Below are 13,315 nucleotides of genomic sequence, written 5' to 3'. Positions count from 1 at the left end.
GTACCGTGTACACCTTTGGAAAACCAAATCCGCTGTGCCCATGGTGCGGAAAATTCCGTGCAGAAACGCTGCGTTGTATTTTCCACAGCATGTCAATTCTTTGTGCGGATTCCGCAGCGTTTTACACCTGTTCCTCAATAGGAATCCGCAGGTGAAATCCGCACAAAAAAACACTGGAAATCTGCTGTAAATCCGCAGGTAAAACGCAGTGCCTTTTACTTGCAGATTTTTCAAAAGTCGTGCGGAAAAATCTCACACGAATCCGCTACGTGGGCACATACCCTTAGGGTTAGGGTTGGAATTAGGGCTAGGGTTGGAAATAGGGTTAAGATTAGGCTTGTGGTTAGGGTTATGGATAGGGTTAGGGGTGTGTTGGGGTTACAGTTGTGGTTAGGGTTGGGATTAGGGTTAGGGTTGGGATTAGGGTTAGGATTAGGGTTGGAATTAGGGTTACGGGTGTGTTGGGGTTAGGGTTGTGGTTAGGGGTGTGTTGGGGTTAGGGTTGGGATTAGGGTTATGGCTACAGTTGGGATTAGGATTAGGGGTGTGTTGGGGTTAGTGTTGAAGTTAGAAATGAGGGGTTTCCACTGTTTAGGCACATCAGGGGTCTCCAAACGCAACATGGCGCCACCATTGATTCCAGCCAATCTTGCATTCAAAAAGTCAAATGGTGCTCCCTCCCTTCCAAGCCCCGACGTGTGCCCAAACAGTGGTTTACCCCCACATTTGGGGTACCAGCGTACTCAGGACAAACTGGGCAACAACTGTTAGGGTCCAATTTCTCCTGTTACCCTTGCAAAAATAAAAAATTACTTGCTAAGACATAATTTTTGAGGAAAGAAGAATGATTTTTTATTTTCACGGCTCTGCGTTGTAAACTTCTGTGAAGCACTTGGGGGTTGAACGTGCTCATCACACATCTAGATAAGTTCCTTGGGGGGTCTAGTTTCCAAAATGGGGTCACTTGTGGGGTGTTTCTACTGTTTAGGCACATCAGGGGCTCTGCAAATGCAACGTGACGCCCGCAGACCATTCCATCAAAGTCTGCATTTCAAATGTCACTACTTCCCTTCCGAGCCCTGACGTGCACCCAAACAGTGGTTTACCCCCACATATGGGGTATCACTGTACTCACAACAAACTGGGCAACAAACATTGGGGCCCAATTTCTCCTGTTACCCTTGTGAAAATAAAAAATTGCTTGCTAAAACATCTTTTTTGAGGAAAGAAAAATGATTTTTTATTTTCACGGCTCTGCGTTGTAAACTTCTGTGAAGCACTTGGGGGTTGAACGTGCTCATCACACATCTAGATAAGTTCCTTGGGGGGTCTAGTTTCCAAAATGGGGTCACTTATGGGGTGTTTCTACTGTTTAGGCACATCAGGGGCTCTGCAAATGCAACGTGACGCCCGCAGACCATTCCATCAAAGTCTGCATTTCAAATGTCACTACTTCCCTTCCGAGCCCTGACGTGCACTCAAACAGTGGTTTACCCCCACATATGGGGTATCACTGTACTCACAACAAACTGGGCAACAAACATTGGGGCCCAATTTCTCCTGTTACCCTTGTGAAAATAAAAAATTGCTTGCTAAAACATCTTTTTTGAGGAAAGAAAAATGATTTTTTATTTTCACGGCTCTGCGTTGTAAACTTCTGTGAAGCACTTGGGGGTTGAACGTGCTCATCACACATCTAGATAAGTTCCTTGGGGGGTCTAGTTTCCAAAATGGGGTCACTTATGGGGTGTTTCTACTGTTTAGGCACATCAGGGGCTCTGCAAATGCAACGTGACGCCCGCAGACCATTCCATCAAAGTCTGCATTCCAAAACGTCACTACTTCCCTTCCGAGCCCCGGCATGTGCCCAAACAGTGGTTTACCCCCACATATGGGGTATCAGCGTACTCAGGAGAAACTGGACAACAACTTTTGGGGTCCAATTTCTCCTGTTACCCTTGCAAAAATAAAAAATTCTGGGCTAAAAAAATATTTTTGAGGAAAGGAAACACATTTATTATTTTCACGGCTCTGCGTTATAAACTTCTGCGAAGCACTTGGGGGTTCAAAGTGCTCACCACACATCTAGATTAGTTCCTTGGGAGGTCTAGTTTCCAAAATGGGGTCACTTGTGCGGGAGCTCCAATGTTTAGGCACACAGGGGCTCTCCAAACGCGACATGGTGTCCGCTAACGATTGGAGCTAATTTTCCATTCAAAAAGTCAAATGGCACGCCTCCCCTTCCGAGCCTTGTCGTGCACCCAAACAGTGGTTTACCCCCACATATGAGGTATCAACGTACTCAGCAGAAATTGCCCAACAAATTTTAGGATCCATTTTATCCTGTTGCCCATGTGAAAATGAAAAAATTGAGGCTAAAAGAAATTTTGTGTGAAAAAAAAGTACTTTTTCATTTTTACGGATCAATTTGTGAAGCACCTGAGAGTTTAAAGTGCTTACTATGCTTCTAGGTAAGTTCCTTGGGGGGTCTAGTTTCCAAAATGGGGTCACTTGTGGGAGCGCTCCAATGTTTAGGCACACAGGGGCTCTCCAAACGTGACATGGTCTCTGCTAGCGATGGAGTTAATTTTTCATTCAAAAAGTCAAATGGCGCTCCTTCCCTTCCGAGCCTTACCATGTGCCCAAACAGTGGTTTACCCCCACATGTGAGGTATCAGTGTACTCAGGAGAAATTGTCTAACAAATTTTATGATCCATTTTATCCTGTTGCCCATGTGAAAATGAAAAAATTGAGGCTAAAATAATTTTTTTGTGAAAAAAAAGTACTGTTTCATTTTTACAGATCAATTTGTGAAGCACCTGGGGGTTTAAAGTGCTCACTATGCTTCTAGATAAGTTCCTTGGGGGGTCTAGTTTCCAAAATGGGGTCACTTGTGGGGGAGCTCCAATGTTTAGGCACACGGGGGCTCTCCAAACGCGACATGGTGTCCGCTAAAGATTGGAGCCAATTTTTCATTCAAAAAGTCAAATGGCGCTCCTTCCCTTCCGAGCCCTGCCGTGCACCCAAACAGTGGTTTACCCCCACATATGAGGTATCAGCGTACTCAGGAGAAATTGGACAACATCGTTCGTGGTCCAGTTTCTCCTTTTACCCTTGGGAAAATAAAAAAATTGTTGCTAAAAGATAATTTTTGTGACTAAAAAGTTAAATGTTAATTTTTTCCTTCCATGTTGCTTCTGCTGCTGTGAAACACCTGAAGGGTTAATAAACTTCTTGAATGTGGTTTTGAGCACCTTGAGGGGTGCAGTTTTTAGAATGGTGTCACTTTTGGGTATTTTCAGCCATATAGAACCCTCAAACTGACTTCAAATGTGAGGTGGTCCCTAAAAAAAATGGTTTTGTAAATTTTGTTGTAAAAATGGGAAATCACTGGTCAAATTTTAACCCTTATAACTTCCTAGCAAAAAAAAAATTTGTTTACAAAATTGTGCTGATGTAAAGTAGACATGTGGGAAACGTTATTTATTAACTATTTTGTGTCACATAACTCTCTGGTTTAACAGAATAAAAATTCAAAATGTGAAAATTGCAAAATTTTCAAAATTTTCGCCAAATATCCGTTTTTTTCACAAATAAACTCAGAAATTATCGACCTAAATTTACCACTAACATGAAGCTCAATATGTCACGAAAAAACAATCTCAGAATCGCTAGGATCCGTTGAAGCGTTCCTGAGTTATTACCTCATAAAGGGACACTGGTCAGAATTGCAAAAAACGGCAAGGTCATTAAGGCCAAAATAGGCTGGGTCATGAAGGGGTTAATAGCTTTTGCAGTGTGCAATAGGTACTGCATATATTTGACCTGTTCATTGGTACAATTTAAAATGTGACTCTTTGTGTATTGCTGTCTGGTCATTTCCCATGAGACATGTCTGTAAGTTGTAGTCGTGCCATCAATAGGGTCATGTCAGATTTACAACTTTATGCCACCAAAAAGGCAATAAAATAGCTGTGCTTAACTATACTAAGGGTTTAAAGTGGAACATTTCTCCTTGCAGAAGGAGGGAAGATAAAAAGCAATTAATGTGCAAATTCTCAAAATATCGCCATTTAGGATGTGTCACAAGGCTGGCGCAAGCTCCCCTGGGAATTTAAATATACAAATAGCCACTTCCGAAGGAAGAGTACTCGATCTCTGGCGTCACTTATTGGATGTAGCAATCCTAAAGGTTAATAATGACCCTTTAATGAGCTTTGCTACATGTGTTAGGATAAGAAGCCAAACCAGAAACTCCATTTGCAGACACGTATTTCGGGATTTTGCCCCCACCTCAGTGCAAAGCAGGAGATCTGATATTGCTAGGTCAGATTCCTCTGACCAGTGTTCTAAGGGGGATCAGTCCTTCTTCTAGGAATTTAAATATGCAAGTAGACTCTACAGAAAGAAGAGGACTTGATATAATAATTCTCAAGGAGATCTATATCCCGCTCATAGATCTTATCAGCTCATTTAAAAAACATGTGGATTTCTCTGGAATAAAACATCGGATCACAGATATCAAGGTGTCATTCTTTTCAACTTTCTATGACCTGCATGCCCATATAGACGGCTTAAGAGGGTTGATCCTACTGACAGATTCACTTTAAGTCCCAGATGTGACTTATTATTATTTACCCAAGTTATAAGACATGTTTAATTGCATTATTTTCTTTATTATTTATTACAGATTGTTAAAATACTGAACTCCTACACTCCTATCGATGATTTTGAGAAACGAGTTACACCCTCATTCGTTCGTAAAGTTCAGGTAATACATACAAGGAGCTGTAGATATGCAAGTGGTTTAGGAATATCTTCTCCCTTTTTCACCTCCTGGACATCCTTTTTATGTGTACCCATTTAAGGTATAGTAAGACGTTATGATGAAAAGAACATTCTGTATCACTAAACCGTCCGAGTGAAAAAAAGATTGATATTGTGCAACGGTTCAATGACACTACTTGGTACTCAGGATTGGATTTGAGGGGTACCTGGTTCCTCTGCTGCACATTTTTTGAGATTGTGTCTTTTTACGTATCTTAGTAAAGATATACCCTTATGAAAATAATGGCAAAAAAAATGCAACTAGATATTACTGTTAACACATGCTTTATTACTGCAAATACATAAGGATTAAAAATGAGTCACAAGGCAAAATGTCTACACAATCGGAGGCATAGCACCCTACTAGAGACTGTGATATAAGGTCAATTACATCGACACATATGTCTGTGTAGTGGGTAAAAAAATCAGTAATATGGCTATATATTTATAAAATAAGTAAAAATACCACATGATCAGCCAAAGAAATAGATATGATATGTGCACATACCAAATAACACTATTGTTCGGTCTGGAAAAGCAGGAGATGTGAGCTACATATAGAAAAAATCATACCAAAAGTGCCAAAGTTGTACAAAATCCCAGTAGCTCACTACAGCTATTATACATAGAAATATAATAATGGTCACTACGGCATGGCGTCAGCCTGGCACGTTTTGGTTGAACCATTGTCATGGGATCCATTACATAGACACATGCTTTGGGATAAATAGTCATATTTTGGGCTTATTCAGTATAAACCATACAAATTAGTACACACCTTTTAGGATTACGATTATGGTATATGCTAATACAGTTATTTTACACAAGTATTTGCTTGTTGGTGTAACTTTTACTGTTATAGATTAATTTATTTGATCTTCGCATAGATAAGACACATCCTAAATGGCGATATTTTGAGAATATGCACATTTTAATTGCTTTTTATCTTCCTTCCTTAAACCAAAAATTTGGTAAAGCAGTCTAAGGGCTCCTGACGAGCATATAAATCGGACATGTGCTCTCTGATTTTTAACTGGACAGCACACTGACCCATGTTATTCAATAGTGCTGTTCACATTAATGATTTTTTTTCTCAGTCCGACTGTTCATAAGAAAAATATCGCAGCATTCATTACTTTCAAAATAATCGAATCCCACACGGACCATCAGAGTGGCATCCGATTTTTATTATAAACCTGTATGTGATCTTGCACATGTTTTAATGTAGTTGTATAAAAACGGACAACACACAGACGTCACACAATCGTAAAAAAAAACAGAGACACGGATAGCACATAGATGAAAACCTGCTGACAATTAGAAACAAATCGTCTGAGCTTTCTAGATGAATTGTGGATGATTTTTCATACGCTCGTCTGCAGGCACCTTAAGTCAGATATATACTGTATATATAGCGATAGGGATTACCAAACTGATAGGGAATTTAGATTGTGAGCCCCTATGGGGATAGTGATGAAGATGTTTGTAAAGCGAGTTGGAATGGCTGGAAAGGTTTTATATATTGGAGCTCACTTGCTTTTTTTTATTTATTTTTCTTTTGGAATACTTTAGCAGAACATTCAAGTTTTAATAGCTCAAATGAACTTTGTTGTGATTAGGTGTTCTGATACTTTTTTGTTTGTAAATATAAATATATATGCAGTATATACAGTTGTGCTCAGAGGTTTACATACCCCAGCAAAATTTTTGCTTTCTTGGCCTTTTTTCAGAGAATATGAATGATAACACCAAAACCTTTTCTCCACTCATGATTAGTGGTTCGGTGAAGCCATTTATTGTCAGACTACTGTGTTTTCTCTTTTTTAAATCATAATGACAACCCAAAACTTCCAAATGACCCTGATCAAAAACTCACATACCCTGGTGATTTTGGCCTGATAACATGCACAGAAGTTGACACAAATGGGTTTGAGTGGCTACTAACCTGTGACCTGTTTGCTTGTAATCAGTGTGTGCATTATAGCTGAGTGACTTTCTGGGATCCAGACAGACTCTTGCATTTTTCATCCAGCCACTAACATTTCTGGATTGTGAGTCATGGGGAAAGCAAAAGAATTGTCAACGGATCTTCGGGAAAAGGTAGTTGAACTGTATAAAACAGGAAAGGGATATAAAAATATATCCAAGGATTTGATAATTCCAGTCAGCAGCGTTCAAACTGTGATTAGCAAATGGAAAATTAGGGGCTCTGTAAAAACAAAACCACGGTCAGGTAGACCAACAAAAATGTTGTCTACAACTCCCAGGAAAATTGTTTGGGATGCCAAGAAAAAACCCTCAAATAACATCAGCTGAAATAGAGGACTCTCTTAAAACTAGCAATGTGGCTGTTTCAAGATACACAGTAAGGAGGCACTTAAAGAAAAATGGGCTGCATGGTCGAGTCGCCAGAATAAAGCCATTATTGCACATATGGGTCCATGTCACTATTTTATACAAATTTGGAATAAAGACAAGCTTTTTTATCAGCTGGAGTCATCCTGCTTTTTTCATTACTGTGCAAATGCCACAAAGTATCTCAACTACAATATGCAAAACAGCACAGAGACAAGAGCACAGAGACAAGCCTCAAAACTTCTAGAACAAGGTAATTTGGAGTGAGGTGAGACCAAAATTGAACTTTTTGACCAGAACATAAACGTTCCATTTGGAGAGAGGTCAACAAGGCCTATGATGAAAGGAACACCATTTCTACTGTAAAGTACGAAGGTGGATCGCTGATGTTTTGGGGATGTGTGAGCTACAAAGGTACAGGAAACGTGGTCAAAGTTGAAGGAAAGATGAATGCAGCATGTTATCAGCAAATACTGGACTCAAATTTGCACAGCTTTACCATCTGAGAAAACAAAGAACCTCATCCACAACTACCACAAAAGACTGATGCTAGAGGGGACAAAACACGGTATTAAAAAATGTAAGAAATGGGGTATGTGAACTTTTGATCAGGGTCATTTGGATGATTTGGGTTGTCATTATGATTTAAAAAGCAAAAACAAAGTAGTTTGACATTAAATGGCTTCACCCAACCACTAACCATGAGTCGTGAGTGGAGAAAAAGTTTTGGCGTTATCATTCATATTCTCTGAAAAAAGGCCAAGAAAGCAAAAATTCTGCCGGGGTTTGTAAACTTTTCAGCACAACTGTATGTGTATAGATAGATGTATATGTACAGTCTAAAGCATAAATACATACACCCCCTTTGTAAAGTAAGATTTCAATAAATGTCTCACTAAGAACAATTTCCAGAATTTTCACAAGAGTTTCATAGAACATTTTTTTTAACCCAGAAAATGAAAGTAGGGTTAATAATATAACTTTTATTCCAAAATCTTCTGTTTTACTCAAATTAGTAGATTAAAAAATAAACACACTCCACGTTAAAATAATTACATCCAGTATTTTGTATGACCACCATAATTTTTAAAGAATAGCACCAAATCTTCTAGGCATGGAATGAACACTTTAGCGACATACTGCAATATGAATAATTTTCCATTCTTCAAGAATGACCTTTTTTTAGAGCCTGAATGCTGGATGGAGAGTGAATTTCAACTCGTCTCTTCCGAATTCGCCATAGTTGTTATATTGTGTTCAGATCAGGAGGCATACTTGGCCACTGAATCACGTTCACCCTTTTCTTCAGAAATGCAACAGATTTGTGTTTTGGATAATTGTCATGTTGGAAAAGTGCACCAAGTCTACCAAGGGCACGGAGTGTTGGTAGCATCTCCTCTTTCAATATTGTACAGTATATCTGTGAATCTCCTCTTTCAATATAGTACAGTATATCTTTGAATTCAGGATACCAGCAATGATGGTAGCTCCCTGACGCCAGCAACACTCATGTAACCCCAAATAAGTATACTGCCACCACCATGTTCCACTGTAGGCACTACGCGTTTAGAAAAATGTACCGTATTTAGAAAAATTATTTTCCATAAGAGGAAGACAATTAACATTCAAAACTTATAACTGGAAGTCCCTTTCGTCATTCCCCATCTGTGACCTCCAGTCAGATTTTGAAAAAAAAAAAAAACATTAACTTTTATTGACTAGTTAAAATAATGTCATGTATTTGGTATATTTACAATGAGTTCCACAAAAGCAGTCCGTTGTCTTGTAAATCATGTGCAGGTGCAGCAAACGTTGAGACATCTACTCAAGTGTAGCAGCATGTAAAGTAGCATAATGCTGCCATCTCCCATGATTCTTTTCACTTACTGGTGACTTAACAGAAGTTTGCCATAAACTACTAGCAGGTGCCAATCTCCCTTCAGTAGTTTGTAAATATTTAAATTGCAGTTACCAACGACATGCCTTAGAGGCCACATCGAGCATAAAAATGTGGTGTATCAATTCTCCAAGATGTGTTACTTCTAACATTGCATCAGTTTACAAAATAGAAGGATAATGTATAGCCTGGATGCCGAGAATATCTATTTGCCTGTCTGTCTGTCTGTCTTTCTGTCAACAAAAAACTGACCAGCAACTGTGAACCAATGCAAGCTGCTATGACTGCACACATTACAATCAAAAGAATACAGCAACACTCTGTAAGCACTAAGATGTAAGCAAACAAACAATATAAGAAATGTTGGAGTGCTCAGCGAAATATGGAGGCCGTCACCACCTTCAGTAGTACACAACAAAAATCTTATGCAGTCATAGCTGCTTGCGTCTGTTCATACTTGCTTTATTATGTTTGGAGGTGCTGTTTTTTTGTAGTATACTATTGGAGGTGTTGACAGCCTCCTTTTCTGACTGTGCGCTTCTCCCATCAGCCTAAGGTAATTTTAGGATTTAGTGCTATATCCTACCTGTCCTTTAGATTTGTAGGGTTTTAGCACAGGGGAGCATGTTTGATAAAAATTATGTTAGGTTCCCAAGAGAGGTACACCTTGTCATGGCTGGTGGGCTCTCAGGAAGTGACCAATTTATACGCCAAGTCATTTTTCTAAGTGTATTTCTTATAGCAGTGATGCAGTCCAAATGTCATATATTCTATGTTTGGATTTTAAAGCTCACTGAGTGCTGCTGTATTCTTTTGTTTGATATCTAGCTATATATACATATGCGGTTACCAATGCTAGTTATACAACATCACTTATTATAATAAATCATCATTTATAGTATTCATTTATTCTGCTTAACGGAGGGGATATTATTAGAAAATAGGGACTCATAGTCCAGGTATAGCTTCTATCCATACATTTATACATCTAACCATACATTCATACTATATGATCCGCACTACATGCAAGTTTTATTCACCCACGTGAGATAGAAAAGTTAAAATAACCCTCTCAGTGATTCCCCCCATCCAGGCTAAGAAGTGATTGGCTTTAGTTATTAGCTGAATAATAATCATTGCCACAGATTAGGACTCAATATGAGGCTAAAATATCATTTTGGTGAATTTTAAATATTTGTATTTATTCATTTGTTTATTTGTAAGTAAATTTTACACATTATTTTGTAAATCTAAACTTTTTTATTTCATTTCTTTAGTCCATGCTAAGCAGTCGGGAAGATGGATCACAGTTAATGGTGGATAGCAAATACCTCTTCCAAGTGACCTTCCCATTCAGCCCGTCCCCTCATGCACTGGAAACCATCCAGATTCCCAGCAGCCTGAAGCTTGGATTCCTTAAGAGGATCTAGAATATAAAAGGCTGCACAAGCTCCAGAGAGAATATGTACAGCCTTCGCAGAAATTCATCTCAGATAAACTCCCTTTGGCCCTATATTTAGATACATTGTAATGTTCGGACTGTTTATCATCATCTCATTGTTTCAAGGATGTAATAGTAAGGATGGGAGGTTTTTAAGAAAATAATTTATTGCAAATTACAGGAGAATATAGCACCAATATTTTCTTCCAATATTAGATCCTTGGGTAAAGAATCCCAGTCTAATGAATTGGAGCTGGTATTTTAAGATGCACTGGCTCCATACCTATCTACAATAATGATGTTTGTGGCTGACTTGCAGACTAGGCTTTAAGTCTAAAAAAAAGATCTATCGGTTAATTTCCACTGTTCAGTAATAGATGGAATAAGTAGAGGTAAATTTGATGCTTGATATTCTCAGACATGAAGAAAATACAAAGTATTCTCTGCCGAGATTGAGCTCTTATTTCCTGTGCTATCAGAATTCTTCATCTGTACCTCTGTTCCTCTTTTATGCTCACCATCTGTCTGATGTGTACACTTGGCGTTTACAGCATAGAAAATTGCCGACTGCCACGCCTTTCTGAGCTATAAAAAAACACAGAATGTTGGGTGTTGTAGTTGCTGCCTCTATAACCCATTAGCTGTAGTAGTGCTCTCTTCTGCCTTTATTCTGCTGAAAAGATAGCAGCTCTACGCCTGACATACTCTTTACATAGCCATCAGCTGAACACTTTAGATGACTGTTGGCACATGTTGTTCAGCAAAACAATTTTTTGTGAACCTCTCCCATATACACAGGTACAGTTTACCTCTCCCCCACACACAGGTACAGTTTACCTCTCCCCACGCACAGGTACAGTTTACCTCTCCCCACGCACAGGTACAGTTTACCTCTCCCCACGCACAGGTACAGTTTACCTCTCCCCACGCACAGGTACAGTTTACCTCTCCCCACGCACAGGTACAGTTTACCTCTCCCCCACACACAGGTACAGTTTACTTCTCCCCCACACACAGAGGTACAGTTTACCTCTCCCCCACACACAGGTACAGTTTACCTCTCCCCCACACACAGGTACAGTTTACTTCTCCCCCACACACAGAGGTACAGTTTACCTCTCCCCCACACACAGGTACAGTTTACCTCTCCCCATACACAGGTACAGTTTATCTCCCCCACACACAAGTACAGTTTACCTCTCCCACACACACAGGTACAGTTTACCTCTCCCCACGCACAGGTACAGTTTACCTCTCCCCACGCACAGGTACAGTTTACCTCTCCCCACACACAGGTACAGTTTACTTCTCCCCCACACACAGGTACAGTTTACTTCTCCCCCACACACAGGTACAGTTTACCTCTCTCCATACACAGGTACAGTTTACCTCTACCCATACACAGGTACAGTTTACCTCCCCCCCACACACAGGTACAGTTTACCTCTCCGCATACACAGGTACAGTTTACCTCTCCCTCACACACAGGTCCAGTTTACCTTTCCCCCACACACAGGTACAGTTTACCTCTCCCCCAGACACAGGTACAGTTTCTCTCCCCCACACACAGGTACAGTTTACCTCTCCCCATAAACAGGTACAGTTTACCTCTCCCCATACACAGGTACAGTTTACCGCTCCCCATACACAGGTACAGTTTACCTCTCCCCCAAACACAGGTACAGTTTACCTCTCCCCCACACACAGGCCCAGTTTACCTTTCCCCCAGACACAGGTACAGTTTACCTCTCCCCCAGACACAGGTACAGTTTCTCTCCCCCACACACAGGTACAGTTTACCTCTTCCTCATACACAGATACAGTTTACCTCTCCCCATACACAGGTACAGTTTACCTCTCCCCCATACACAGATACAGTTTACCTCTCCCCATACACAGGTACAGTTTACCTCTCCCCCATACACAGGTACAGTTTACCTCTCCCCGTACACAGGTACAGTTTACCTCTCCCCCTACACAGGTACAGCTTACCTCTCCCCATACACAGGTACAGTTTACCTCTCCCCCATACACAGGTACAGCTTACCTCTCCCCATACACAGGTACAGTCTACCTCTCCCCACACACAGGTACAGTTTACCTCTCCCCCTACACAGGTACAGTTTACCTCTCCCCCTACACAGGTACAGCTTACCTCTCCCCATACACAGGTACAGTTTACCTCTCCCCCTACACAGGTACAGCTTACCTCTCCCCATACACAGGTACAGCTTACCTCTCCCCATACACAGGTACAGCTTACCTCTCCCCCATACACAGGTACAGCTTACCTCTCCCCATACACAGGTACAGTCTACCTCTCCCCACACACAGGTACAGTTTACCTCTCCCCCACACACAGGTACAGTTTACCTCTCCCCCACACACAGGTACAGTTTACCTCTCCCCACGCACAGGTACAGTTTACCTCTCCCCACGCACAGGTACAGTTTACCTCTCCCCACGCACAGGTACAGTTTACCTCTCCCCACGCACAGGTACAGTTTACCTCTCCCCACGCACAGGTACAGTTTACCTCTCCCCCACACACAGGTACAGTTTACTTCTCCCCCACACACAGAGGTACAGTTTACCTCTCCCCCACACACAGGTACAGTTTACCTCTCCCCCACACACAGGTACAGTTTACTTCTCCCCCACACACAGAGGTACAGTTTACCTCTCCCCCACACACAGGTACAGTTTACCTCTCCCCATACACAGGTACAGTTTATCTCCCCCACACACAAGTACAGTTTACCTCTCCCACACACACAGGTACAGTTTACCTCTC

The 13,315-nt window shown here is 40.8% G+C and overlaps 1 protein-coding gene across 1 annotated transcript in view; it reads left to right on the top strand.

The window, feature by feature from the left end:
- The window catches only part of MYO5C (myosin VC), a 425,456-nt gene extending 413,924 nt beyond the window's left edge, over nt 1–11,532 (top strand). Inside the window, exons 40-41 of the mRNA XM_077263765.1 lie at nt 4,692–4,772; nt 10,358–11,532. Coding sequence (XP_077119880.1) covers nt 4,692–4,772; nt 10,358–10,510 — 234 coding nt within the window. The 3' untranslated portion in view covers nt 10,511–11,532. The remainder of the gene's footprint in view (nt 1–4,691; nt 4,773–10,357) is intronic.
- The last annotated feature ends 1,783 nt before the right edge of the window (nt 11,533–13,315 follow it).

This window comes from Ranitomeya variabilis, chromosome 5, assembly GCF_051348905.1.
Source record: "Ranitomeya variabilis isolate aRanVar5 chromosome 5, aRanVar5.hap1, whole genome shotgun sequence".
Classification (NCBI taxonomy): Eukaryota; Metazoa; Chordata; class Amphibia; order Anura; family Dendrobatidae; genus Ranitomeya; species Ranitomeya variabilis.
The sequence above is the reverse complement of the archived record's forward strand: the minus strand, read 5'-3'. Positions and strand labels throughout refer to the sequence as shown.